The sequence below is a fragment of the Gymnoscopelus braueri genome (assembly GCF_963280865.1).
Source record: "Gymnoscopelus braueri genome assembly, chromosome: 4".
In the NCBI taxonomy this organism is placed as follows: domain Eukaryota; kingdom Metazoa; phylum Chordata; class Actinopteri; order Myctophiformes; family Myctophidae; genus Gymnoscopelus; species Gymnoscopelus braueri.
In genome coordinates, this window is record NC_137605.1 from 31205511 (window position 1) to 31231199 (window position 25689).

At 42.6% G+C, this 25689-nt stretch overlaps 2 protein-coding genes across 2 annotated transcripts in view; one reads left to right on the forward strand and one right to left on the reverse strand.

The window, feature by feature from the left end:
• Positions 1-2896, forward strand: part of ptpn23a (protein tyrosine phosphatase, non-receptor type 23, a) — a 164720-nt gene extending 161824 nt beyond the window's left edge. The window contains exon 25 of the mRNA XM_080425435.1: positions 2764-2896. The gene's annotated coding sequence lies outside the window, so the exon portion shown is untranslated. The remainder of the gene's footprint in view (positions 1-2763) is intronic.
• Positions 1136-24240, reverse strand: smarcc1a (SWI/SNF related BAF chromatin remodeling complex subunit C1a). The gene is made up of 28 exons (XM_080425439.1): positions 23996-24240; positions 21500-21619; positions 21011-21096; positions 20513-20594; positions 20178-20270; positions 19945-20014; positions 19771-19840; positions 19134-19209; positions 18402-18527; positions 17920-18038; positions 17496-17626; positions 16868-16927; positions 16719-16756; positions 16304-16425; positions 16037-16108; positions 15114-15227; positions 14542-14695; positions 14231-14341; positions 13919-13978; positions 13202-13460; positions 12580-12741; positions 11141-11196; positions 9123-9273; positions 8241-8416; positions 7114-7248; positions 4291-4567; positions 3995-4123; positions 1136-3560 (listed from the first exon to the last, which is right to left on the reverse strand). The coding sequence occupies exons 1-28, from the start codon at positions 24185-24187 to the stop codon at positions 3469-3471; spliced, it is 3333 nt and encodes a 1110-aa protein (XP_080281565.1). The 5' UTR covers positions 24188-24240; the 3' UTR covers positions 1136-3468.
• Positions 24241-25689: the final 1449 nt, after the last annotated feature.

Consider the following 25689-nt stretch of genomic DNA (forward strand, 5'->3'; position numbering starts at 1 on the left):
ATGACTGGAACTTTTATAGGCAATGTGCAGAAAAGTGAGATAGTCACAGAGCTAGTTTAGAAGAATATTATGCGGCACTGGTTAGTCAGTGATAGTGTATAGTGTGAATTGATGGGAATTCCTGGATATGAAATGTTAATCTGCAATTTTCTGTAATGGTCCCAGTAATATTTGTTGTTTAAGTGTACTGAAAATAATAGCATATCATTCATGGTTAACCACTTAAACCCTGTAGACTAGTACTGGACCTGAGTTGGCTCTGTACTTGGGCCGCTTTTTTCGGTCTACACCAAATCTCTTCACCAGAAATAGCCGATCTACAAGCTCCCAACGCCAGGCATTTTGGGGGGCTAATGTTCCCCCCAGAATATATACTGTACATGGATATGGGTGCTGGGTTTCAAGTGATTAAGGTACATTTTATTCTAAAGAATTTATAAATGTTTGATTTGAAAGAGAAGTAAGAACTAATAACTCTGACTCCCCCTGCTGTTTCATTTGTTTCTATCTGTAGATGTGTTCCAAGACTCTGACTGTATTGAGTGTTTTATTAGAGTGATGAGAGTGATATTATTTGTGGTGCTTCAACTGTGCGCTCTCCTTCATGCCTTTTGGATTCATTTGGATGTGTATTGCGCTGATCCATGACCATCTTTCTCCAGATGTAAGGCCCCTATTACTTTAGATAGGACTCCTAGGGCAAATGTGTGGAGCAACATTTGTAAGACAGACACACACACAAAGTCCCTGTCATAGACAGCTAACCTCTCATAGTCTGGCCACATAAGGTCAGAGATCCACATGGAAGCCAATCCATGCTGTTGTTAGGCCCCCCCCCCCCCATCTTGTAATATCATGCGATATGACCACTCTGTTTTTTTTTGTGCTTAAGGTAATATAACGTCATGAATGCAAATTAAATTTCTCACATGGACTGTACAAGGACTCATTTGTATTATATGTATATTAGCAAAAATAGAATAGGGCAATTGTAAAACAAAATACAATTATTTAAATGCCTTCAAGTAACCAATTTTCTCCTCAGAGATGAGAAAAGTATAGAAACTATAATATAGTCCTCAGGTAAGTTGGTTGGACACTTAACTGAGGAAATAAGCTCAAGCCCAGACATCAATCTCATACAAAAAAAGTTTATTCGACAGTGTGTCCAAGTCCCAACAGACCTGATTAAAAAAACAGACAAAAAACGAAACAAAAACAATTGCTACAAACTTCCAAAGAACTCAATCTACACAAAGTTTATTCTTAAAAATACATTAACCATAACACAAAAGTAGCAATAAAAGATAATATATGTTAAGTGGATTCTCGTCATTTTTGTATGATATATAAACAGCCTCAAAATATGTGGAATGGGGGACATGAGTGGATGAGATTGTGTGGATGAGAATGCATGTGTGTGTGTTTGTCAATGTATCTCTTTTTCTACCTGAAAGAATTGTGATGGGCCTGTCAGTGATTCATGTGGGCAGAAAAAGAAAAGGGACAGGGGGTTACTAGAGGTAGCAAAGGGGTGTGCCAAGAGGTAGCAGATAGCAAGAGGAAGAATTCTAGTAGAGGTAGCTAGCAGACAAAAAGAGGAAGAGGTAGCCAACAGATACTAACAAGGCAGGATTTAAGATTTTTTTTGGCTGTGGGCCATGATGTTTGTATGTGTGTGATACACAAAAACACACAATAAAACTCACCAGCCAACATGGCCTTTACCAAGCATCTAAGATGTTCAGAAGAGAATGGCATTTCTTAGATGTTGGTTGGTTACAATTAGGCAGCATTTAATTTCCCACCTTGACTAACAGTGTTAGCAAACAGGGCAAGTAGTTAGTGTTTAAAAATCAACGTGAACATGGTGGGGTGGGGCGAATGGTTGGAGTGGGGGTGAAAGCGAGGTAGGTAGCGCTAGGCATTAAAAAGGAGGGGTGGCAGCTAGTGGCTACATCATCAGCACCTAAAAACAGCTAGAAGCCCAGGCCACTGAGCTTTTCAATCACATCTCACTCTTGGAAAAAGAGCTATAAGGTCTGGGGGAGATTATGCCTGTGTTTGTGTGTACTTCTTCAGTGCATTGCGGCAGGGTCTGGCTAAGTTGGTGTGTAGTCTGCCCTCAGTGTGAGCATCCAGCTTAGTATACTGCACTTGCATGAGAGTGTGTGTATGTGTTTTATAGTGACACGCCTGGCTAGCCGAGGCTAGGCGTGGGGAGGACTTATGGGGTTTGTGGGTGATCCCCATCCATCGGTGGCCTGACCCATGAGACAAGAGAGGCCAGGGAAGAGTGAGCAGTCATGTGAACAGTCATCAAACACCTCTCTGGCTCTCTTTCTCTCACACATACACACACACTCGTCTACAGTGTATCATTTTAAGAGGAGCAAGAGGTAGATACTCAATAAGACCAGAGAGTGAGGGCAGCACCCCATCAGATAGAGGGGGCATGTGTGTGTTACAGTCAGTTATAGACCATACACCTCATCTTCTAACTGGCCTTTAGGTCCGACTAGCTCCACCTGGTGTTTGGATAGGGAAAAAGCTCTGTGTGTGTGTGTGTGTGTGTGTGTGTGTGTGTGTGTGTGTGTGTGTGTGTGTGTGTGTGTGTGTGTGTGTGTGTGTGTGTGTGTGTGTGTGTGTGTGTGTGTGTGTGTGTGTGTGTGTGTGTGTGTGTGTGTGTGTGTGTGTGTGTGTGTGTGTGTGTGTGTGTGTGTGTGTGTGTGTGTGTGTGCATGCATGTGTGCATGACATGAGGAAAGAGCTACAGTGTCATTTGACATAAGATACAACATCTAGAGGGGAAAGGTGAGAAAGGGTCATATTCAATCCCCTTATCTTGTTTCCTAAACCACTAAATAGAGTCATTCACTTGCCAGTATATCAGCGTGTATCTGGCCCCAACTGGGGAAATAACAGTGTTCTTTACTAGAATAGACGAGGAAAGCAAGAGTTACAGCAACCTCGCCGGTGTGCCCTGAGGAAGTGTGTGTGTGTGTGTGTATGTGGGAGAGCGATACAGTTTGGATGACCCTTGCCAATGAGTCCTGAGTGTAAGTGTATGCGAGTATACGTTTTGTGTGTCTGTGGGAGTTTTTTGAGAGTTGGGGTAAAAAATACCAAGCCAGTAGCAAAGGCCATCATTGGGGCTGAAGTTAAGAGATCTGAGCTTGTGTGTGTGTGTGTGTGTGTGTGTGTGTGTGTGTAGCATCTTGTACTGTAGTACAAGAAGCTGCAGTTTCAGGACCGCATTTCTAGGACCCTATATGAAAGTAAAACAAATGCTATTTGAAAATAGATAATAACTGATTCTCTCTGGTATGCAACTAAGACAGCGCCGAGCTGTGCCTGCCTTGTTTTCCATTGGCGTCATCTAGGGACCTAGAAACGTTGCCCTAGAAATGTGGTCCTGAAACTGCAGCCTCCTGTATTGCAGGAACATAGCATTGGAGGGGGGGGTGGTTAGTTGTCAGCCACTCGTCCAACAGGGGGAGCTGGAGGGCCCACAGGAGCAGGAGGCATCGCATCAGGCTGTGCAGGTGCTGGGACAGGGTCTAAGAATGAAAATATGCTGCTGTTAGAGTAGCGCAAAAAGCCATGTCCTTAAATCAACGTGTGATTTAAACTGATTTTTTTTTTTGGTAAAATGGGCCCATCCCACAAAAAAGTCAAACATAGTTAATTAGGATGAAATATGAAAAATGACTGATACATGTTGATCACATGACTCCAGAGATAATGTGTACCGATTTGTGTGAAGGCAAAAAGTGTATTTTGAAGAAAAATCTACTACTACTACTACTCTAGATGGAAATGGGTGTCATAGCTGCCTGGGTTAAAAGACGCTCAAGTCAGCGTCTGGCACGTATAGAATGTTTCACTAGGAAATACATCAGGATATGGAAATTAAATACTCTCAAAATACGATACGAGTTTGTCTTTAAATGTCACATGCACACAGCAAACAAGTAGGAAGCGTTGTACTCACACATGCCGTTTGGAGCTCCAGGGTGGCGGGGGCCCATCATGGGAGGCATGCTGCCAGGCCCGGGGGGGCCACCAGGGGGTGGACCAGGCATCATGCGTCCAAGTATGGTCTGCCCTGGTGCCAATGGTCCTGCATACCAGAGAAATTATTGTAATTCAGACACCAGGGTTGAGGAGAGCAGGACACAATGAGCATGGATGTCTTTTCAAACCTTCCCTTCCACAGGGCAGTGCATAGGATCAACCCCCTATGTGCACATAGTTTGATACTTTTTTCTTTACTTTGGTGCCTCTCACCTGTCTGTCCCGTGTGGTGTTGTGCCATGGGGTGGTGCCCCATCGGAGGGAAACCAGCGTGCATCGCAGCAACGGGCGGAGGTCCTCCGTGGTGCATGCCCGGGGGAGGTGGTCCGTGGTGGGGACCAGGACCGGCAGGCTGCCCCTGGGCGACAGCAGCGGCCGCAGCAGCGGCCTGCTGTTCCATCTGCTGACGGGCCTTCATCTCAGCATACTTCAGCTGCTCCATGTGGAAAGCCTGGCGCTCAGTCAGCAGCTGCTGCCTCTGCAGCTCCAACTAGGATCCAGTGAATGGATATGGTGAGAAGGGAGATAGACAGGCGAATAAATAGAAATGTAAATATAGGATGAGCCATGCGATTATTTTTTCCTGATGGGAAGCTACCGTTTTGACTGCATTTTCTTCACCCGACTTTATTGCCGCACAAATAATACATGTGGAGAAATAATATACTTTCTTGTTTATTCCATTTGTATATGGATTCTTCAGTCAAACAAGCCAAATAAAACAGCTATATAAAGAGAGAACATCAAGGAGATAGACGAACCCAAGGCTGATTCCAAAACAGCAGGAGAGGGGAGAGAGAAGGGAGGAGAAACTCAAACAGTGTGCCATTACTGTATATGTGGGAAAAGAGAATAGTAAGGTGTGTGTGTATGAGAAAGGGGAAAAATATTCCCCCCGTTTGTAAGTTTCTGTATTATCTGTATTTTCATGTTGATTTTTGAACTGTTTGGTTGCTACTATATATGTCTATGAAATTAATTCAAGGACCCCAACGGAAACAAGTCCGCAAGGACTTTTTTGGCCGGACCTTTTAGTCAAAAGCATTATAAATGTAACTGTGTTGTTTTACATTCTTTTGCCTAATAAAAATTTCAATCTATCAATCAATCAATCAATCAAATCAATCAATCAATGTGTACTTGACAAAGACGACGTGTGTGTTCAAGTGCTAAGAAGGATAGTGTTTTACAGCCTGTGGTAGCATAGCAAGCCTGGCCTCTCTTTCCACCTCTCTCCAGTGTTACAGAGGGTTTATGTAAAGCAGGGCCTGTTTTTCATGCACTATTTACAGCTGCTAAACTGGGCTACGCTCCCGCTGCCTCCACCATGAACAGTTTTACACTCTCGCTGCCGTCTCCAAGGACTTACCTAAACACACACACACAGCTGAGGACCATTCATCTATCAGGTCGCAGTTTCACTTCTCTGGCTGTACAGCTACTTTTCACTGAAAACTGCTTCATTTGCATTACAGCTTTTTTTGTTTCCAAGAAAAGTAGCAATTTATGTTCCCCTTCTCCAGAACTGCCATCTCTAATCTCTATGGGCCAGAACGGACAACACAGCCTTCCTTCCAACAGCTTGCATTTCAAATGTGGGGATCTCTCCCAGCCCCTAATTTTATAACACAATTAATCAGCTTGTATTCATTAGCTCTTTACAAAAGGTATTGTACGATGGTACGATGTGCGCCGTTTTCTGTGTCACAAAAACATTGAATTAAGTAGATCTCAGGATCCACATGGGAACAGTGTGACTACAATGTGGATCTGGGCCTTCATGTGGCCATCCTGTGATGTCAGTCATCTATGACAGGGGTTCTTTTGCCACGGATCGGCACAGTTCATGACATTTACTCGTACCGGTGGGGTTAGTCAAGCATCAGGTGTGAAACTCGTACCAAAAAAGGTTGACTACTATATATTTTTTATATATATATATATATATATATATATATATATATATATATATATATATATATATATATATATATATATATATATATATATATATATATATATATATATATATATATATATATATATATAAATAATGTTACATCCTTCGTTATATCCAGAAGAGGACGATTACAATTTATGTCTCAGAAATGACTGGACAGGTGAAAAACTGTAGCTAAACTGACGCATTACTTTACCTGGGTTACACCTTCTGATAGTTTTACTTGAATGTTGACATGAAATGATAATCGTGCCAGTGTTTCAGTAGTGCGAGCGTGATAAGCTTGTAGTGACGACGCTGCTCTACACTGGTTGAAAAGAGTAGAATAAAGATACCAAGGATTTGTTGTGATGTCACTGTCATGTTATTGTATTTGTATTGTATTGTATGTAGTATATGTATTGAGAACAATGGACCACAATGGAAGAAAAGCCCCCTGGGGACTTTTGTTATCCTTTTAGCATAAACTTTGACTGTACAACCTGTGATGTTAAAAGCCTTGTTAAAAGTCAATCAATCAATCAATGCAACAGTGAGCTGGAGCACGGACGGAAATGTTCATATTCAACGTTGGCTGCGCATATTTGTACAATCCATAAACTAGGAATTCCCGGTGGCCTTTCGCCATGGTACATGTCCCACGGCCCCCCGCCCGTCCGTGGACTGGAGGTTGGGAACCTCTGATCTATGATGTCAGTCTTCTATGACTCATCTATGACATATGACTCCACATCTGGGCAAGGTTTCAGCCTGATCAGAGCCCCATTGACTTCCATTAGAGAAATAAAGTTTAAAAATATTTCAAATAAATCATATGTGAATATTTGTGGGAGTACTTCTGTGGCCTACTCGCAGTGTGCAAAAGACATTTGGCACCGAGCAGTCCAGCGGTTTGTGAGGTTAGACACGCAGACAGACGAACGAAGATGGACGCGCCACACCGTAAAACATAAACCATAAAACATAAACCTCGCATTATATCAAATATGTCTTAAATAAGTTGACAGGACGGTGTTGATGGTAATTATTACTTAGGAGTCAGTAATATTGCGGCATTGTGCCTTCCAAAGACTTACAGCCTCTTTCTCTCGGTCCATGATGGTCTCCAACTCCTCAAAGTGCCTCAGCTTGATCTCCAGCTTCTTCATCTGGGTCTCCACCAGCAGAGCCACCAGGGACTTGATCTTTCTCTCCTCCACCGCTGCCAGATGCTGCAGAGAGAGGCAGACATTTATAATCAATGTTTCAGGGAAGGTTTCATTCTGGATTTTAATCCAAATGTGAGTTGGATTCAGATTGAGATGCTGTAAAGACAGAACTCATTTTGTAGCATTCTTATTCCCAGTGGGGTTAAATCATGTTTATTTCTGCCTCCCCTCCATAAGAAGGTTGGAGTGCATCAAATTGAGAAAGGCATTGAATTCATATCAACTACAAACAAAGTCGCTTGTAAAATGCAGACTCTTTGAGATGTCATTGGGTTTCCATCTATGTCTACATAAATCTATTTAGAGTGTAATAAGGCTGGTGTGTTCTGCACACCACCCAAGCTCTCAGAGGTGCACACAAACAAAGACATGACAACAAAGTCACTAAAACCTCCACACAGTAAAAGTGTAAACCACTTAAACCCTCTCGACTCCTGAGCTACAACTGTACTTGGACCGCACCAAATCTCTTCACCAAAGATAGCTGATCTGCAAATTTGGGCAAATGTTCCCCCCAGAATAGGGATGCTAGGGTTCAACTGGTTAATGTATCCATAATCTATCCATTTGTAACACCATTTGTACACTCCGAGTTAAATTAACACTGAGGGTTTTACTTTGTGGGTGGCACATATTTAGTATTATCACTGAACCACTTACTGAGTGAACCCGAAGAAGCAGCAAGGTGAAATGCATTGTTTTATACATAAATATACAAATTCAAAGAGAAGTGATGTTGAAGAGCAGAAACGTAAAGGTATTCATTGAGATTTAACCACTTGAACCCCAGCATCCCTATTCTGGGGGAACGTTCAGTAAAAAATAGCAGATCTACAAGCTTGTAGATCGGCAATTTTTGGAAAAGAGCTTTGCTGTAGAGTTGAGAAGAAGAAAAAAAAGTACAGCTGCAACTCAGGTCAGTGTCACTAAGTCTAGAGGGCTTAAGTGTTTAACAGTGGTGGGCATAGTGCTGTCCAGGGTGGGTAGGACCTCACCTTGGCCTTGGTGGCGGCAGATGCCAGGGCAGCAGCAGCAGCAGTGGCGATGTTGCCCTCGCCGCCGACATCGAGTTCCAGCTTTTTCCTCTTGTCCTCTCCCTCCTCTGCCGATCCTTTCTCCTCCTTCTCCTGCTCCGACGTCGACGTTTCCATAGCTTCCTCCTTGTCTTTATCTGATGGGCAGAGGGAGCAGGGAGGTTAGCGTTCGCATCATAGAGCGAGTGCGATAAGCGGAGGAAACCTTTCAGTGAGCACAAAACGACACATGCTACTGTGGGAAATCTGGGCATGTCAGACGAAAATGTGTCATTCAACTTTTGCAGTTGCATGACACCATCATATGACTAAGTATAAAATAGGACATTCATTTAAGAAGACAAAATATGGAGATACAAGTTTCTGAGCGACTCCTCTCATTACGGACACATTGGTGAACTGTGATGCTCACCCTTGAAAGGTTGTGCAGATACAAAGAGGACCTCATTTTGTAGTGTATCCTTACAAGAGGCAGTGATGGAGGCTGCTAGAAGCAATGTTTAAGAAATACTGTTGCATGTCTCTACTAACTTCTCTTTATTTCCATTCTATCTAGAATGCACAGCGCTGCCATTGCCAAAAAATGCTGAATCTGCTTAATAACTACTTTATCTTTTTTAACGACTCCATTTAAGGTCTCCATTATTTTCAGGTGGTCTTGAAAAAACTATGGGTATTTTACCATCTCATTACATACTTTATTACCTTCAGCCCAGGTGATGGAAACAGCTTTTTCAAATAGTTTTTTTTGCGATATTTGAAATATTATCTTCAAATTACATCCGCTTCAAATGTGTGTGACATTGAATGGAAACATTATGTATGGTCTTGGCTCCAGTGTACCTGCTGCTGCAGTCTTGTCTCCTCCCTCATTGTCTCCCTCCTCGCGCTCAGAGGTCTCAGTGCTCTCCTTCTTCACCTTCTCTCCTCCCTCCACCTTATCTGCCTTCTCTGCTGATTCACTGGGCTTCTCTGCCTCATCCTTAGACTCCGCCTGATGGACAAGCACACAATCAAACAGAAACGGATGAGACTGATGCACTTTAAAAGTTGTAGGAAGGATCATGGTTGTAGTTGAGGATGCATTAGAATTTGACAGAATACAGGCCCAGATTTGAGAGAGAGAGATTTTTTGTTGTTGTCAATCTTATGTGTTGAGAAATGAGGGGCATAAAAAGCCAAAGAACAGAATGGGAGACAAAGAAGATTTAATATTAATGGTAATATATGTTGACCCCACACAAGAAACAATACAATAGCAAAAAGTACATACATTGCAACACAAAATAATTATCATCATTATTATTATTTATTTATATATAGGATCAAATTGGTTGATAAAATACAGAAAGTGTAAATATAAAAATGAAATATTCACACTGGTTCTCAGCTCCACTTTTTTTTATTGCTGCTTTCAACGTTTTGATCTCAGACGATCAGGAATTTCTCGATGAAGATCGAAACATTGAAAGCAGCAATAAAAAAGTGGAGCTGAGAACCAGTGTTCGATTTTATTTTTATTGTTGATCTGTTGTTTCTCCAGGACCTGGACTATAGATTGGATCTCTTGATCTCTTCTAAAATAGAGACTGTGGCCGGGGAATTTTAGGGCATTGTGGCCAATAGCCAAACCGTTCAGTTAACAGACCTGCTTGCATTCAATGAGTCACTTTTTGGTCAAGTCCCGGGAGGAGTACAAATGCGTGCACATTGCTAATGGGTACTAATGATGGAGCTATAAGCCACCACACCAACCCAGTGGAGCATAGTTAACTCCTGTTAATGTTAGCTAATGTTTTTACATTCACCCCCGGGCCTCCTAAATAAAGGAACACAACCCTAATGAGAATGAGTGGAAAATGTATGTGAACAGGAAGCGAGGAACATTTGAAGAAAGAGAAATGGAGAGGTAAGGGCAGAGATGTTGCTAAAATCAAGAGAGAGGAAGGGGCAAAAAGCTAGGGCAGGATTCCCAGTCATGTCTCAGGACATTAACTCTTTGACTGCCAGAGTATTTTCATAAAGTACTCCCCCAGTGCCAGCAATGTTTTTTTATTTTTATATTTTGAATTTTTCTCATGAAAATAATTTAAGGACACATAATTTAAAGACCCAGCACAAATCCGCCACTAGAGAGCAGCACATGACAGCGTGATCAGGTTGTTGGGTCTCTCTCACCCTTCTTGATAGATTAGACAGGGAAAAACATGAAAACGGATGTGACGTCGTCCCAGATTGTTTTGATCGGCAAAAATTACGATGTGATACACGACGGCGATGACTGATCGTCACCCAGACCATAGATTATAGAAGAGAACCTGTCCGTTTGTCCGTTATACCGTGTGAAAAATCTTTTATTTACCTATTTTGGACGAAAATGACTGGGGAAAAAAATCAAAAACCGGAAACGGAATCCAGGTCATGAAACCGGATGCAGATGTCCGTGAAGTAAGTGGAACTCGAGAATAACATTGAATATTAAGCAGCATAGCGCAATCAGAGATTAAACAATGAACGCGCGTCCAGCGCGTCGAACGCGTTGACGGCCAACTGGACAAAGTAGCACTTGACGCGTTATCGCGTCGTCCGCAGTCAAAGAGTTAAAATCAAAGTGCACTAGGAGCAACTCACTTCTTATCATTGCAATGAATGTAGTGGTGTCAACTCAAAGAGAAACAAAACATTTCATGATCTGGTGACCCAAAATAAAGTCATTAGGATATTTAGGACACATGAGAGTAGGATTACGATACAGTAAGATATTTTCTTAGAAATGGATTTGAAATTCTGGGTTTTTGAGGGGTTAGGGTCCCTGATAGTGACAGATGGCCCTCTAACAACAGTCTCTTGGGTGGTCTCACCTTATCGCCCTGCTGGGAGTCGGAGTCTGTGTCCGGCTTCTCGGGCTCTGGGGGCTCTGGAAGGACAAAGAAGGTAAACAGACAACATATCACAACAACTCCTTGTCTTACACGATGACAACGGTGTGCACGCATGTGTGGGGTCAAGTTCAACTTAATTGCCACATGCAGTGAGGCATGATGAAATGAGGCTGCCCCAGGCAAAATAAGTCAAACAATTATGATCAACACACAAGATACTTATATAAAAAAAAAGAAACATTCCATCTACACTACAAGGCTTTGGCAGTTATATGCATCATAATATAATATACTATGTAACAATAGATCAAGGATAGTTGCTGGTGTTAATACATACCATAACGGTATAACCCCTTAATTTAGCAATCTGATGGCTTGAAAATACACACTGTCAAACAGTCTATAAGGGAGGCAAGTCATGTAAAACCAGTGTTCCAACCCGTGTATGTGTGTGTGTGAGAGAGAGCAACAGTCCATATATATATATATGTCGGGTCCGCTGAGTGTTAAATCGTGTCATGGGTGCACTTGTGCATTCACAGAGTGTTTTAATATTGATCACCTCATGTGTTGGGTGAGTGCTGCGGTGGGCAGTGAAAGCATTTAAAGCAGCTTATTGATTGTGAATGTGTTTACAGAATGCAGTAATTCAGGTGTAAGCAGATGCTAGAGAGAAACTGAAAAGGGGGTGAGAAAGAGAAAGAGACTGAGAGAGAGCTGACCCAGTTTTGAGCCCCTCCTCTCCTCTTGCCCCATCTGCCACTGCCGTGTTAATCCAACGGTTACCACGGCAGCCAGCCATGGTTAACGTACACATGCACACACACATACACATGCAGTAACTGAACAAAGGTCCTGTATTGCCCCCAGTGGCCAAACTGAGACATACATGCACAGTAAAACCTTTATTTGTGTCCAGAAGAAATAATGAGACAATTAACTAAAACTAGGGTGATGAACATCAGCAGAGACAACTTAAAATCAGCAAAATGTCGATCAAAAAAAATAAAAAATTAAGGTGACTTTTACCTGCTGTCTGAAAACATCCTGCATGTTCACTATAAAAGGCTGTAATATAGCCCTCTACTGCCTTCCAGGGGCCAGATTCAAGAATACAGATGACAGAAGATCTTTTAAAATCTGTATTCCCTTACCAGGGGTGTCAAACTAATTTTAGGCCCGATTGTTCTAAATTCCTTTTCATGCGATCCAAACCAGTTGTAAATGTGTTCATGCACGCATGCATTGCCTTCGCTCTTTTTTTAACCTGCTCTTGTGTCTCAGTCTCCGCTATGAATACAAAATGTTGGATGAATGTGTTATATGGGAGGTATATTTACTACTCTTATTATAGCACGCCCAGTATTGTCCAGGGAATTGTAAATGAAGTGATTCTGATAACATTGTGTATTACTGACCGGTCTTCTCGGGCTCCTCGGGGGCAGTACCCGCGATGCCACTGCTCTCCAGGCCATAGGCAGGGTCTACCTTGCCAGTGCTCCTGGCAGCCTCCTGCACCTTTTTCACATGCGCCTCCACCAGCTCTGCTGGCACCTCCTCACGTACACGAGAGAACTCCTCTGAAAGAGGGATGAGATTGATCGATCAAACCTTTGAAACTTCTACTTAAGAAATGGACTCTCCCACAGTGTATGCTAACCACAGTCATACTGTTACTAGGATTGCAGTAACCATTATTCATATTTTCTGAATGAATTCATCCGTCAAAACAATTTTGTGAATTTCAAACATAAAATGGTGAAATGAGCTAACAAATAACAAACATAATGGTACATGCTCATCACAAGTTATCTGAACCAAAACAGATGAGAAATTACTCACTGCCTTTATCCAGCAGTCATAAACACAGTTTTATCGTTTAATTCTATAATATGGTATGACTAGAATGCCATAAATAAGAATTTTCTCTACAATCATTAAACCAATTATTTAAATACAAAAATGTTGATCCATTTTGTTTGGATGGATTCATCTTTTGACCCCTAGCACAACACACTGACTGATTCTCCATGTCCTCACCTAGTGCTGCCTTAGCTGCAGCAGAGGCCACTCTGGGATCCACCACAGAGGCCAGGAAGGCCACAGTGCTCATGACAGGGTTGCCAGACTGACTGAAGGGAACCGGCTGGTAGGCCAGAGGTCCCAGTGAGGCCTCAGTGCTCTCCAGGTAGGGGTCCTCGATGGGCAGCCGCAGAAAGTGCAGGATGCACTCGTCTTGAGTTCGAGACCCCACGTGTTCCGACACCTTGTTCCAGTCGTCCTTGTACATCTCCAGCGCCTGAAGGGAGTGAAGATAACACAACATTATGTGATGCGGTGGGCAGTTTCTTGGATCTGGCCTCACATGGGGACAGCTGGAGAAACTGGCCCAGTACAGGGATGCCTAGAGAGTACTTGTTTGTGGCCTATGCCCAAAGTTGGGCAAAAATATTTGTGGGTGGCCCCTGTGAGAAGCAAGTCAACCATGTAGACAACCATGTAGACCATGTAGAGATATACAGTATATTGTAGGAATGCATGGGGGATGAAGGAATAATAGGGGTGAGGTGAACGAAGAGATAAAGGGAACGGAGGATGGAGGAAAGAGAGATTCAAGACAGAAACATTATGGAAGGAGGAAGAGCAGTGGAAACCATCTAGTGTGGTTATTCATAGGTACGTCTTAGTGCAGGAATAGACTTGGTTTCAGAGCTCACTGGGCCAATGTTAAGTCAGTAGTAGGTTTGTGGGACTCACCTCCAGCAGCAGTAGAGTTTCCTGCTCAGTCCATTCCCTTGTGGCGTTTGCACCTTTACTCTGTGGAGACCGACATTAAAACACATTCAATATCAACCCATGTTGAATAAATGTTTCTTCTCACTTAAAAAAAATTTCATTCATTCAAAGATGTTTAGAGGCTGTAAATACTGTTGCCCGAAAAAGGGATGTATTTTACATTTCATTATTCATCTGATGAATCCCCAATTCCCCTCACAAGCCTCTGGGGGTCTCAAGACACACACACACACACACAAAATAGTGGCACAATATTTAAAAGCAAGTCTTTACCTTGGTATTTTTCTTTGAATAAAGATCTGCGCGCAAGCCAAAGTTCTGCAGGTCAATGGGCTTGTCTTTGCCTTTCTCTGGGAAGCTGAGCATCTGCTGGCCAGGGGGGATCTAAACAAAAGTGAAACATGACATTATTATCAGCCTATGGTTCTCCATCTCTTCTCTCCCTCCCCTATTCCTCGTTCCATTTCTGTCATCGTCTGTTCTGAGGTGGTCTCTCTTGTGACCCTCTCCTCTCTCTCTCCCTCCATCTGTTTTCCTTTACAGACCTGCCATCGTATCGTGTCTCTGTCTCTGCGTGTTCTTACCTGTGGTGGTCGGTGGTGCATGGGCATAAGGCCGGAGGGAGTGTCAGCCAGCACATTGAAGTGGGGGGTGGGCGGGGGTCCCATGGGCAGAGGCCGGCTCTCAGAGTCCACCTGGTAGTTCACAAGACCCCACTGCTCCAGGAAGGCATGAACCCTGACAGAGGTTACAGTATTTTTTAACAATTATTGTAGTGGCATCATGACGATACAGCCAGCCTTCGCTGCTGCTAATTTTACACGCTTAATTAAGGAATAGTTAAAAATGAAACAACGTTTTGTGTTCTCACCAAGCAGCGTATGAACGTGCAATTGCTTGGCTTCAGACCATTTTGATTATGGTGTATTCGTTTTGGAACTCTAAGGACTGCTCATCCATGACTTAAATTGTTTTATGGCTGCAGCAAACTTTTGACAGCAACATGAATGTGTTGTGTGGACAAACCTTCAACCACACATCAAAATGGTATGAGGATGAGTAGATAATGACAGCGTTTACCTTTTGGGCCAAGTATTCCTTTAACATGAGTGACCTCAGAACCTATAGGGATTTGAACACTGCACCACCAGCTCACCTCATGACTGCACACACGTCTCCAGTTAGGTTCCTTCGGCAGGAGGTGGAGGTGAGGTACTCTTGTGGGTTCAGACGGTAGGTGTCTATCATGAAGTTACGATAGGCCAGGTAGCTGTTGGGGAACGGAGCAAAGCAACAGGGTTGTCATGGTAATAACAAACCAACCTAGATATCAAAGTAAATATTTAAAAAAAATGAATTTAAATGACAAAAACGCAAATGGACTGTATTTATATAGCGACTTGGTCTAAAGCACTTAACCCATTGAGACCTGAAGCCGATTCTACATGTCTCCTAAATCCCAACAGTATTCTGAAAAACTTATGTATCTATATCAGCGGTGCTCAATCTTTTTCATGTCAAGGACCCCCAAAATTATATGTATTTGGCCGCTGACCCCCATCTCAAAATATTTTGTTCCAGGGACCCACAGAAGCAAATATTTGAGTTAAAAATGTTCGCTTTAAAATATATATATATATATATATATATTCAGAAGACTTGCACACATTTTCACGATTTAAAAAAAATAGCAGATCTAAGCTATGAGCTTGTAGATCTGCTATTTTTGAATAGCCCAAAGTGTAAAATAATGCTTTTTAGCTCAAATAAAAAAATGACAGTTCCAGGTCTTAATGGGTTAATGTATTTCACATTCACCCATTCACACACCGACGGCAGAGGAAACCATGCAAGGTACCAACCTGCTCATCGGGAGGGGGGGGGGTTCCGTGTCTTGCTGAAGGACACACTTTGACACGCAGCCAGGAGGAGCTGGGGATCAAACCGGGAACCTTCCGATTCCAAGATGGCCACTCTACCTCCTGAGCCACTGCCGCTTAAAATGGCTTGTGCGTTTGTCCATGAGGTCTTGTTTGTGTGCATGGATGTGTGTGCGCTCAAGTAGTGCACTAGACTCACATTTCTGGAGATTTTGACTTATTCTTTCCGTTGAAAAACTCGGGTAGGGCTCGCCTCTCAATCTCATGGATACTAGAGGGTAGAAGAACAAAATGAATTAAAAATAATAATAATTCTCACACAAAAACAAAAGCGATTGATTTGGCAGGTAGAATCACTATAGCCTTTAGCTGAAAAATAAGGAAGTTATATTTCCTGCCATGGGAAAACACTGACTGTAGTTATAAAGGGTCTGTGTCACATGAGTTGTTAGAGGTCTGCGCTCACCAGTTGTAGTCGAACCAGGCAGCGTAGCTGGGAATGATGATGTGGTGGGTTTGTTCCGTCACGTTGTCCTCTCCAGAGTCAATGAGGCGGTTGACCTCTGCCTTGTTCTGCTCCTCGTCCTCCTGCCAGAGACAAAACTGAGTCAGGGACATTCGAGTACTCACATTCTGGAAGGTACCAAAGGACTTCTGATTAGATACCCTCAAAGTGATGCTTTAATACAAGTTTAAAAAGCCCATCACAGACTTGCTTTGTAAGACAACAGCTATGTTATATACTGTTAAATATTCATGAGGTTTTGGTGTTTCACTTAAGACCTGACAGCTCTGTGTGTATTGAAATCTTACCTTGCCGATGGGTAAAAACAAAAACAAAAACATTTATGATGAAAACAGAAGAAAGACCTGTCCCTTACCTTGCCACCTGACAGCACAGAGTCATCCTCCATATCATCTGGTAGAAAACAAAACATTTCCATTGTTGTTAATGTTATGTGACCTTGTTCGGAACCAATATCCGGAACTTCAGCAGATCAAGCCTGAATCTAAATTAAAAAGCATTTACCCAAATCAGCCACATTCCCTCCTTTCACTGGAGTGTGTTCACTGTCTTTCTTTGAATTCACTGCAGATGAGAAGAAAATAAAAGGATTAGGTGAGCAGGCACAGAGACAACAGAGCCAGGGGAAAAAACTAACCAACACGGTTTTGTTTGTCTGCAGGCAGGGAGGCATTATCTTGCACTCTGGGGTTTCAAAAGAAGACAGCAAATTACGAGTGGTAAGAAGGACGTGGGGATAGATTGGACAAAAAGTGGGACATCACAGATGGGACGTGATCTAGAAACCGTTTTCACTTTTTGATTTGAGACATCTTTCAGGGTATATCAAGGTAGAGCCTAGTACTGAACTCTGATTGAACATCCCTGACGGCCATTTTCCTGATTTCTAGGGTGGAACATAGAAGTGAAGTGTGTGTGTGTGTGTGTGTGTGTGTGTGTGTGTGTGTGTGTGTGTGTGTGTGTGTGTGTGTGTGTGTGTGTGTGTGTGTGTGTGTGTTGACTGCCGTTTCTCAAGCTGAGTGGATTTTTATGTCAGTGTCCTTATCCCAGCATATGAAAGATACAATGAAACAGACAAGAAAATAATGAAATAAATTATGTATATATAAATAAAAGCCTATTGGTGTTGTACCGTTCTTGCTTGGTGTGACCTCCTCCATGCCCGGGACAGAGGAAGGGTCATCCATGTCCTTAGTCAGGTCCTCCTCTGTGTCGTCATCCTCGCCTCGGTGGCCGCGGCGCTTCCAGTGTGGCCCTGTGTTCCTACAACACAGAAAAATAGAGAAAAGAGAGGGACAAATGTCAGCTCCAGGAGATTCAACAGTCAGTGAAAAATACTGATCATATTAGATATATAGATATATTTTTAGATAAGTTGTATGATATAAATGGCAATTATTCTACAGTAATAAATGTACATTACATAACATAATTCACTCATCATGGTGAATTATATTTATCTACATATTGATAAAGATATATTTATTTGTCCCCTATTGTGTTTTATCTCTTCATGTGTGTTTAATCGCTTGCCAAATACAAATTGACACCCTTACCCCTTCTTGCCTCCCTTCTTGCGGGACTCAACGGGGGTGCTGGGTGGCGAGGGTGAGCGCCTCCTCTTCTTGCCAGCTGAGTTGGCCTTGCGCTCCTTGCGATCGGGTGTACGGGAAGACTGATCAGACAAGCCCCACGTGGCACAGAGAGCGAGGGATGGAGGATGGGAGAGAGAGAGAGAGAGAGAGAGAGAGAGAGAGAGAGAGAAAGAGCCAGAGAATGAGAGAATGGAACGATTGCACACACGAGGTCGGGATTGAGGGGGAGAGAAGGAGAGCAGGGACAGGAGGAGGGATGCGGTGGTGGGGAGAAGACGGGAGGTAGGAGAGCAAGAGCGAGGAAAGGATGGGTGACAAACGGACGTGTGGAAAGACATACAGACAGACAGAGGAGGCAGAGTGCAATCTACAAGGCATACTCAAGCCTTGTGGATAGACTCAACTAAACTTCAAACACACACACACACACACACGCATCCTACCTCTTCCTCCCGAGGGAATATTTTCTGACGGAAGCTGACTGGTTTCTTGTTCTCATCCACTTCGTAGTCTTCTTCATTCATCCACTCGTTGAAGTTATCTGTATCCTGCACCCACTTAGCATGTACCTGTGAGGGAGTAGGTAGGACAGGCAGAATGGAAGAAGGCAGAGAGAGGAGCTCAATCATCGATGTCCACTGGGTACCCGTGAGCATTAAGCCCAACTTTGCTGTATGACTGTCACTCGCCAAACATAACTGATTTTCAGTGACAGGCGTGGTCATATGACAAAGTATAAATTAGCTTTTAAGATTAGCTTATATTAGGGCTGCACAATAATGGCCAACAGGATAATCATGATCATTTCACTTCATACTGTAATAACGAACGATTATTAATCATGATAATTGATCATGATGCTCTTTGGTGGTAAAGTATGTTTTTATTTTTTTCTTAATGTCTTTGTTGCTCATTGTGTTTTATCTGTGCCACATCTTTGGTGATGTGGTATGTAATGGCCTCCATAGTTTTATTGTGCCTCTGATGTGGTTTTATGTTGAGTTGGCTACTAAAGAGGCTGAGACAGTAAAATACGTTTAACTGGGTGGCTCCAGAGTATTTATTTGTGTGTGCCAAATAATATGAATTCAAAGCAGGGTATTACAGTCAGCACTACATCTGATCTAAATGTAAACAGGGTTCCCCATCTTGCAGTATCACTGGTGCTGGCTCACCTTCCAGGGCTTCTCTGAGCTGTGTGAATCTTCTATATCGGCGTCCACTTCGCTGGCAGAAACCCAGGTGTCATAACTAGCAAGGCAGACAACAGTCACAGGTTAGTGCTGAGCACAGAGTGAACCAATGTACAGGAAAAGTAGTAGACTGAACATGCACGGCAAAACAAAGCCCTGCCCCTTCAGACTAAGAAGCCATCTGACAGGGCCTGTGCCTTTTCACTATACAGTATTTCTGCATTACAAGGCTTCATTCTAGCCATTTCACCTTCTTCTGACACATAAGTGAAATGTGTCAAAGTTTACATAGATAGGGAAAGAGAAAGAACAGCCGCACACTCGCAGCTCTGATGCAAATGTATTAATGTAAACTAACAAATAGACAGCATTGTCTTCATCAGGTTTAAATAAATGCATTTATTTTGCATCAGAGCAATGAGTGCTGTGTGGCTGCTCTTTCTCTCCTCCTATGTCTCTTTCGCAGGCCAACACCTTTCCATTTTTACAAACATTTGTCTGCATTTGCTTCAGAAGTAAAACATAAATAAAAAAGTAAATGAAGTGCTACAGCATTGTGTGTTTCTCCTACTCAACACTACATATCTGTTTAGCGTATTTAAGGACAGTCCATGCTCACCTGTCTGGGTACATGCCCCAGTGGACCAGCACCTGCTTGTCTTTTCGCATGACAGGGCGCAACCACTCGTCTGCCAACACACACAAGCAGGAACACAGTTATAAACTCAGACACATAATGACTCAAGGGCTAACAGCATAAGTACAAAGAAATTAAGAAAACATGCTAATTTACCATCTTCTTGCTGGGAGGGAGAGGGGTAGATGTGGTGGGTGGCCTTGGATTTATCCTCAGTGATGGAGCCCTGAAAAGAGGGAACACAGAGGGGAGGCATTGGAGAAAAAGAAAGGAAAAAAGTGATGTAACATCAAGAGATGACAGCTGGTGAATAGCCAGTGTAAGTAGAGCAGCAGTCCAGACAGTCCTCTCCTGGGTTGGTTGGTTGGATTCAGTTAGGAAGCACTCACCTGGTGTCTCTTGATGATATCTTTGAGCTTATTGACCTGTTTCTGTTCAATGTCCGATGACAGGTACACAGTGGGCCGAGTCAGACAATTATTCTGCAGGCAAGAAAAACTAAGTTAGAATGGGCTGCCTACAAGGCATATATATAAAGTATGTATGCATGTATGCATGTATGCATGTATGCATGTATGTATGTATGTATGTATGTATGTATGTATGCATGCATGCATGTATGTGTGTAGATATACTGTATACACATATACATACACACACACACACAATACCAGTGTACAAAAAAGTATAAATAGAATTTATTTTGACTTGTTCATAGCTGTACCTGGACCAGAGTCTTCTCTACATTTAAGAACATCTCCACATTTCTGTCCATCCGAGAAGGGTTCTGTAGGTCAAACCGGCGCCTGGACACAGCACAACATGTATAAATAAATAACAAATATCAGATGTGGGGGAACCCCCCCCAACATGATTCTTGCGATTTGATTTGAAGTTACTAGGTCTTGTTTTGTGATCAATGACTATGATTTCAGATGTCTTTTGTAAATAGGAAATTTGGTGTTATTACTCCTCTAAAAGATTGCTACATTGACCAGAAGCCAAACTTGATGTAGAACATTTCCTCAGAAATTTCTAAAACACCAACATCATCAACCTTTCCAGACAATTTATATGAATCTTCCACGAGCATGGGAATCCTGTAGGAAGACAGCTACAACTGTGCAATGATACATGTCAGGACTCTTATGAGGGTGCAAGGCAATGGGACAGGTGATTCTGTCAACTTAAGTTGAACGGCTGGTATAAAGACCAGACTCACCAGCCCTGCTCGCTCTTGAACTTGTAGGCGGAGCCGAGGATGTGACAGAGAGCGCCAGCTGATTTGAAATCCAGGAAAGTCTTGGCCTAAAGGAGGAGAGTGAGTGAGTGGGAGATGACATTTGGGCAAGTATGACAGTGTACTTAATACATATATAAAGAGTGAGGCAAAGGCAGTATGATGCTATGTGGATGTACTTGTATTAATAGTGCTTACTCTGCTTACTATGATTTGCACTTGTCAGTCACACTGGATAAAAGCATCTGCTAATTGCCTAAATTTCAAGCGTAATTGAAAATGTTATAGGTTAGAGGACTTGCAAATGTAAGGTCTTCCCAGGTATAATGATTAGTAATTGTGTGTGTGTGTGTGTGTGTGTGTGTGTGTGTGTGTGTGTGTGTGTGTGTGTGTGTGTGTGTGTGTGTGTGTGTGTGTGTGTGTGTGTGTGTGTGTGTGTGTGTGTGTGCACATCAGAGTCCATGTCCTCACAGGTAGCTTGGTGAGGGCAGGGTTGTTGACCCTGCGTCCGAAGGAGTCTTCCTGGAACTGCAGCAGCTGCACAACCAGGCCAGCCAGGGACTTACTGGAGGGAGAGTCATTCTGGACATACTGGAACAAGACAAACAACAGCGTTGACAGAGCTGTCAGAGTCATTGATTCGTTCATAATATTAAGAGTGGAATCGGATATAGAGCTGTATGATGGAACATCAGACATGTAACACACAGGGGGTCTCAGGATGTTATGGCGTTAAGGATTAGTGTATGTTTCACTGAACGGTAGTGTTTTCTATGTCTTCTCCGGTTAGCTGACAGCAGGACGGCACAATATGGCAATAATAACAATTGACCTATTGGATGTGTAGTATGACGTAACACATACCATATGAAAGTCTTCCATTCACATTTTCATCCACATTATTCATTTTGGGTTGATTATCCATTTTGGCCAACCTTCTCTATTTATGTTTATACCATGCATGACCATGTCTGATTGGAACATTGCATTTGTGTGCAGTGGATTGCATGTGGGATAAGGTCCGTAATTCTGACATATTGCAGCACTTTGCAGTCTGCATATTGCACAAGTTCATATATTGCAATTAAAGTTAAACAAAATTATACATCATGCAGACCTAGTTGCAGATAACGTCCACTTCCCTCCATCCCCTTAATTTCACAGGAAGCATTAAGCCTGCAGTCACATTATCACCAATCAGACATAAATGTGGATGGTGACAGTTTAAAACTTGAAATGCTCTTAGTATTATTCTACCTAGAACTGCTATGGCATAATCTATTTCTCCTGTACTGGCAGATGCTTAAAAAGGTTAAAGAAAATTTGTTGAAATGGTCTGTCGATGACACTAGACGAGGCCAACAGAGAAAAAGTGGTTTGCTTGCCAGAAGGTCTATTTATAACAAGGACAATGTCAAGGAGAGCCACATCCAGCCTTGAATGAATCCACATACATGCACGCACACACACACACACACACACACACACACACATCCTGTGAAACGACAATCACGTTATCCTTTTTTGGTTGGCTTGACTAACTTAACTTGTGATTATATCAATGCTTACAATATCCAATTATACGTCAACAAAAAAGTGTCACTCTTCAATCATGCTAAAGTATCAATGAATCGTCATCTCCACTTGAACATTATGATAATATTCAAATAAAGTATTTCTGTGTGTGGAGTTTACTATCAAAACAATGCTAATCAGGGACAGGGTGCATTCTTTGTTTGACAAGGCAGCACACTTCACTGCCTAGCGCGCACTGTGTGTGAGAGAAGCTTTGTTGACAATAACAGTAGCGCCTTGAAGGATCAAGAGACGCTTCTTCCCTGAGAAATCCAGCTATAAGTGTTTTCTCTACACATCATTCAAGAATGTAAGCCACGTTGTCTAACGTTAATAACAACAGTTGTTTCGAGTTATATGCATCGGGTCCCATGATGAGCACCACCATTAGTTTTGTTCGGTACAAGTCAATGCTACTGGTCGTCACGAGGATACATTTCAATCGTTTATTGACAAGAAAGTTTTAAGGTGAATTTAGCTTAACCACCCAGGCACTGTGTGTGTGTAGATACAATCGTTCAGCTGTAAACATTAGCCTACATGATGAATATTCATCTACTGGCTCGTTGGTTAGCTTATGTGTTAGCAAAATGCTAGCAGGTTTCAGCCAGGATCTATCTTAGAAAAGTCAAATTCCGTGGCATTTGTATGCATGCGGACACGTGCTTTGGTACAGAACACAACACAGAACCTGCCCGTCTGGCTAGATGGACAACAACCTGCATTTCCTGCAATCGTTTGATTAGATTGTCCAAGACCAAGCTAAAAGCTAGCATCCCATTGTGCACGGGGGCGCGGGCCTTCATTGAAATAAGTGTTGCCAGATTGTCCGAGTGAAATAAGCAACGAGGTCTATGAAAACAAGCCCAAAAGAAGCGACTAATATGCCATATGACTCGAGCACTTTAATCCTATATATACAAACATTGGCTATTTGAAAATAGCAGATCTACAAGCTCACAACGCGTCGCGATTGTGATCTTATATATCTGCTATTTTCAAAGAAGAATCTTGGGGAAAAAGTGAACATTTTGGAATATTTTCAAATCTACAAAATATTGTGGGGGTGGGGAATATTTTCAGAAGGTTGGGTCTACAAATATATACTAATTTGGGGGTCTTTGACATGAAAATGTTTGAGAACCACTGGTTAAAACAACAAAGCCTAAATAAGCAACTACACTTTAGAATCAAGCCCAAATAAGCAACTACACTTTAAGAACAAGCCCAAACAAGCAACTAGACTTTAAAACAAGCCCAAATAAGCAACTACACTTCAGAAACAAGTCCAAAAAAACTCGCAACCACTAATATTTACAAGCAACTTTAGAGAAAAAGAAGCCCCAAAGTCGCTTATAACAAGCGGACATGGCAACACCGATGGAGGGCTACCTTTTTGTAGTGCTTGCCGATCCACGACCTCACGCTCTCCAGCTGAGACACGGTCTCCGAGCTCTCCCAGAACTTAGAGGACGGGCCGCCGTCTTTCTTCCGTCCCACCGCGGTGCTACCACCGCCCGGTGGGCCGGTGGTCGCCGGTCCTCCCGAGCCCGCTCCGCCTGCTGTGGCTGCCGTCGTCGCCATTGTGTTTCGTCCACTGCGTTTTGCTCTTTCTCCTCCACGGCGTCCCTCACCGTGCAAGTTTTCGAATGGTACTGCGCAGCCGCAGACATGTTGATCACGGAGACGTTAGGTCTGGCTACGCGAGATTACCGAGAGCACGTGGTCGTGGTTCTCTTCAACGTTTTCCAGGCCAAGGACCCCCTAGCTGATGAAGCAGGTTTGATTGATTGATGTAGTTTATTTAGTAAGACATGAGAATAGTACATGACAGTACATAACAGTACATGGAAGTACAAATTCACAATACAAGGTCTACTAAACTGGAACTCTCATTAAGCACTAAGCTTGTTTAAGATGAGAACCCCATGCACACAAATCATGATGACATATAAGAGGCAGTCAGATATACACACTACTATACAGAATGTCATACAATCAGCTTTCAGGTTACTGGTATGAAGAGAGAAAAAAAATATCTATATATACAAAAGAGGAAAATGAAGGAGGGGGGGGGGGGGGGGGGTAGGTTAAGACTAACGACAGGGGCCATTTTCGAATTGCAGCCTCCTGAAGGTGTATCTTTAGGGCAGTTTTGAAAGTGAGTAGGGTTTTACACTCCTTTACTCCTTTTGGTAGGGCATTCCACATATTTGATGAATAGCATGAGAACGAGTTCATTCCCTTAGTTGAGCCAAATCTGGATTGAACATGATTTGTGGAGCTGCCTCTGGTGTTATGATCATGGACTTCATTAAAGGAGCTACACCATGAATTTAAAAAAAATATTTGATATTTAATATCATATGGTGTATGTCCCTCAAACCTTTTTCAAAAGGTTTGAGCCTAAATCATCACTCAGATATACTCATCCCAAGTCAATTGTCTCTGGCTTATACAGCACTTTCAGCTGCAATACCAAAACGTCCTCTTGTGCAGGGGGGGGCTACTGAGCAATTCTGTCTGTTAAAAAAAAAAAAATGAAAGATTATTTTCAAAAAAGCATCTAAGAAAAATACAAAATCGAAAAAAAAAACACTTTGAACATTTTTGAACAATTCCACCAAGTGTTTGAGGTGCCTGTTTCACCCACTTCCGGGGGGCGGAGCCAAAATCCGAGCCCGAAGTATTTGTTCGTAGACCCCCACTTAGGGGGGGTAGAAAAAGTTTCGGAGCGATTCGGGCACTTTTCATTTAACATTGGGTTTGCCATCATTAATGTTTGTGACATCATAAACATTTCCATTCTGAGATCGCCTGTTCAGACACGCCCATTCTGGAAATCCATGAAATGAGAAGGAATGACTGAATTTAAAAAAAAAACATTTTTTTTGGGTACAAGAGACACTGGGGACCCCAAAAAATAAAAAAAACCAAGAAAAAAGTGATTTTCACCCTTTAACATTTTGGAAGTATTTGGACAAAAACAGGGGGATCCCAATGTTGTGGTGTATCTTGAAGACCAGGCCCATAGCAAGTTGCTGTACTCTGTCCTCAACCCTAAGCCATTCAATCCTAGCAAAATG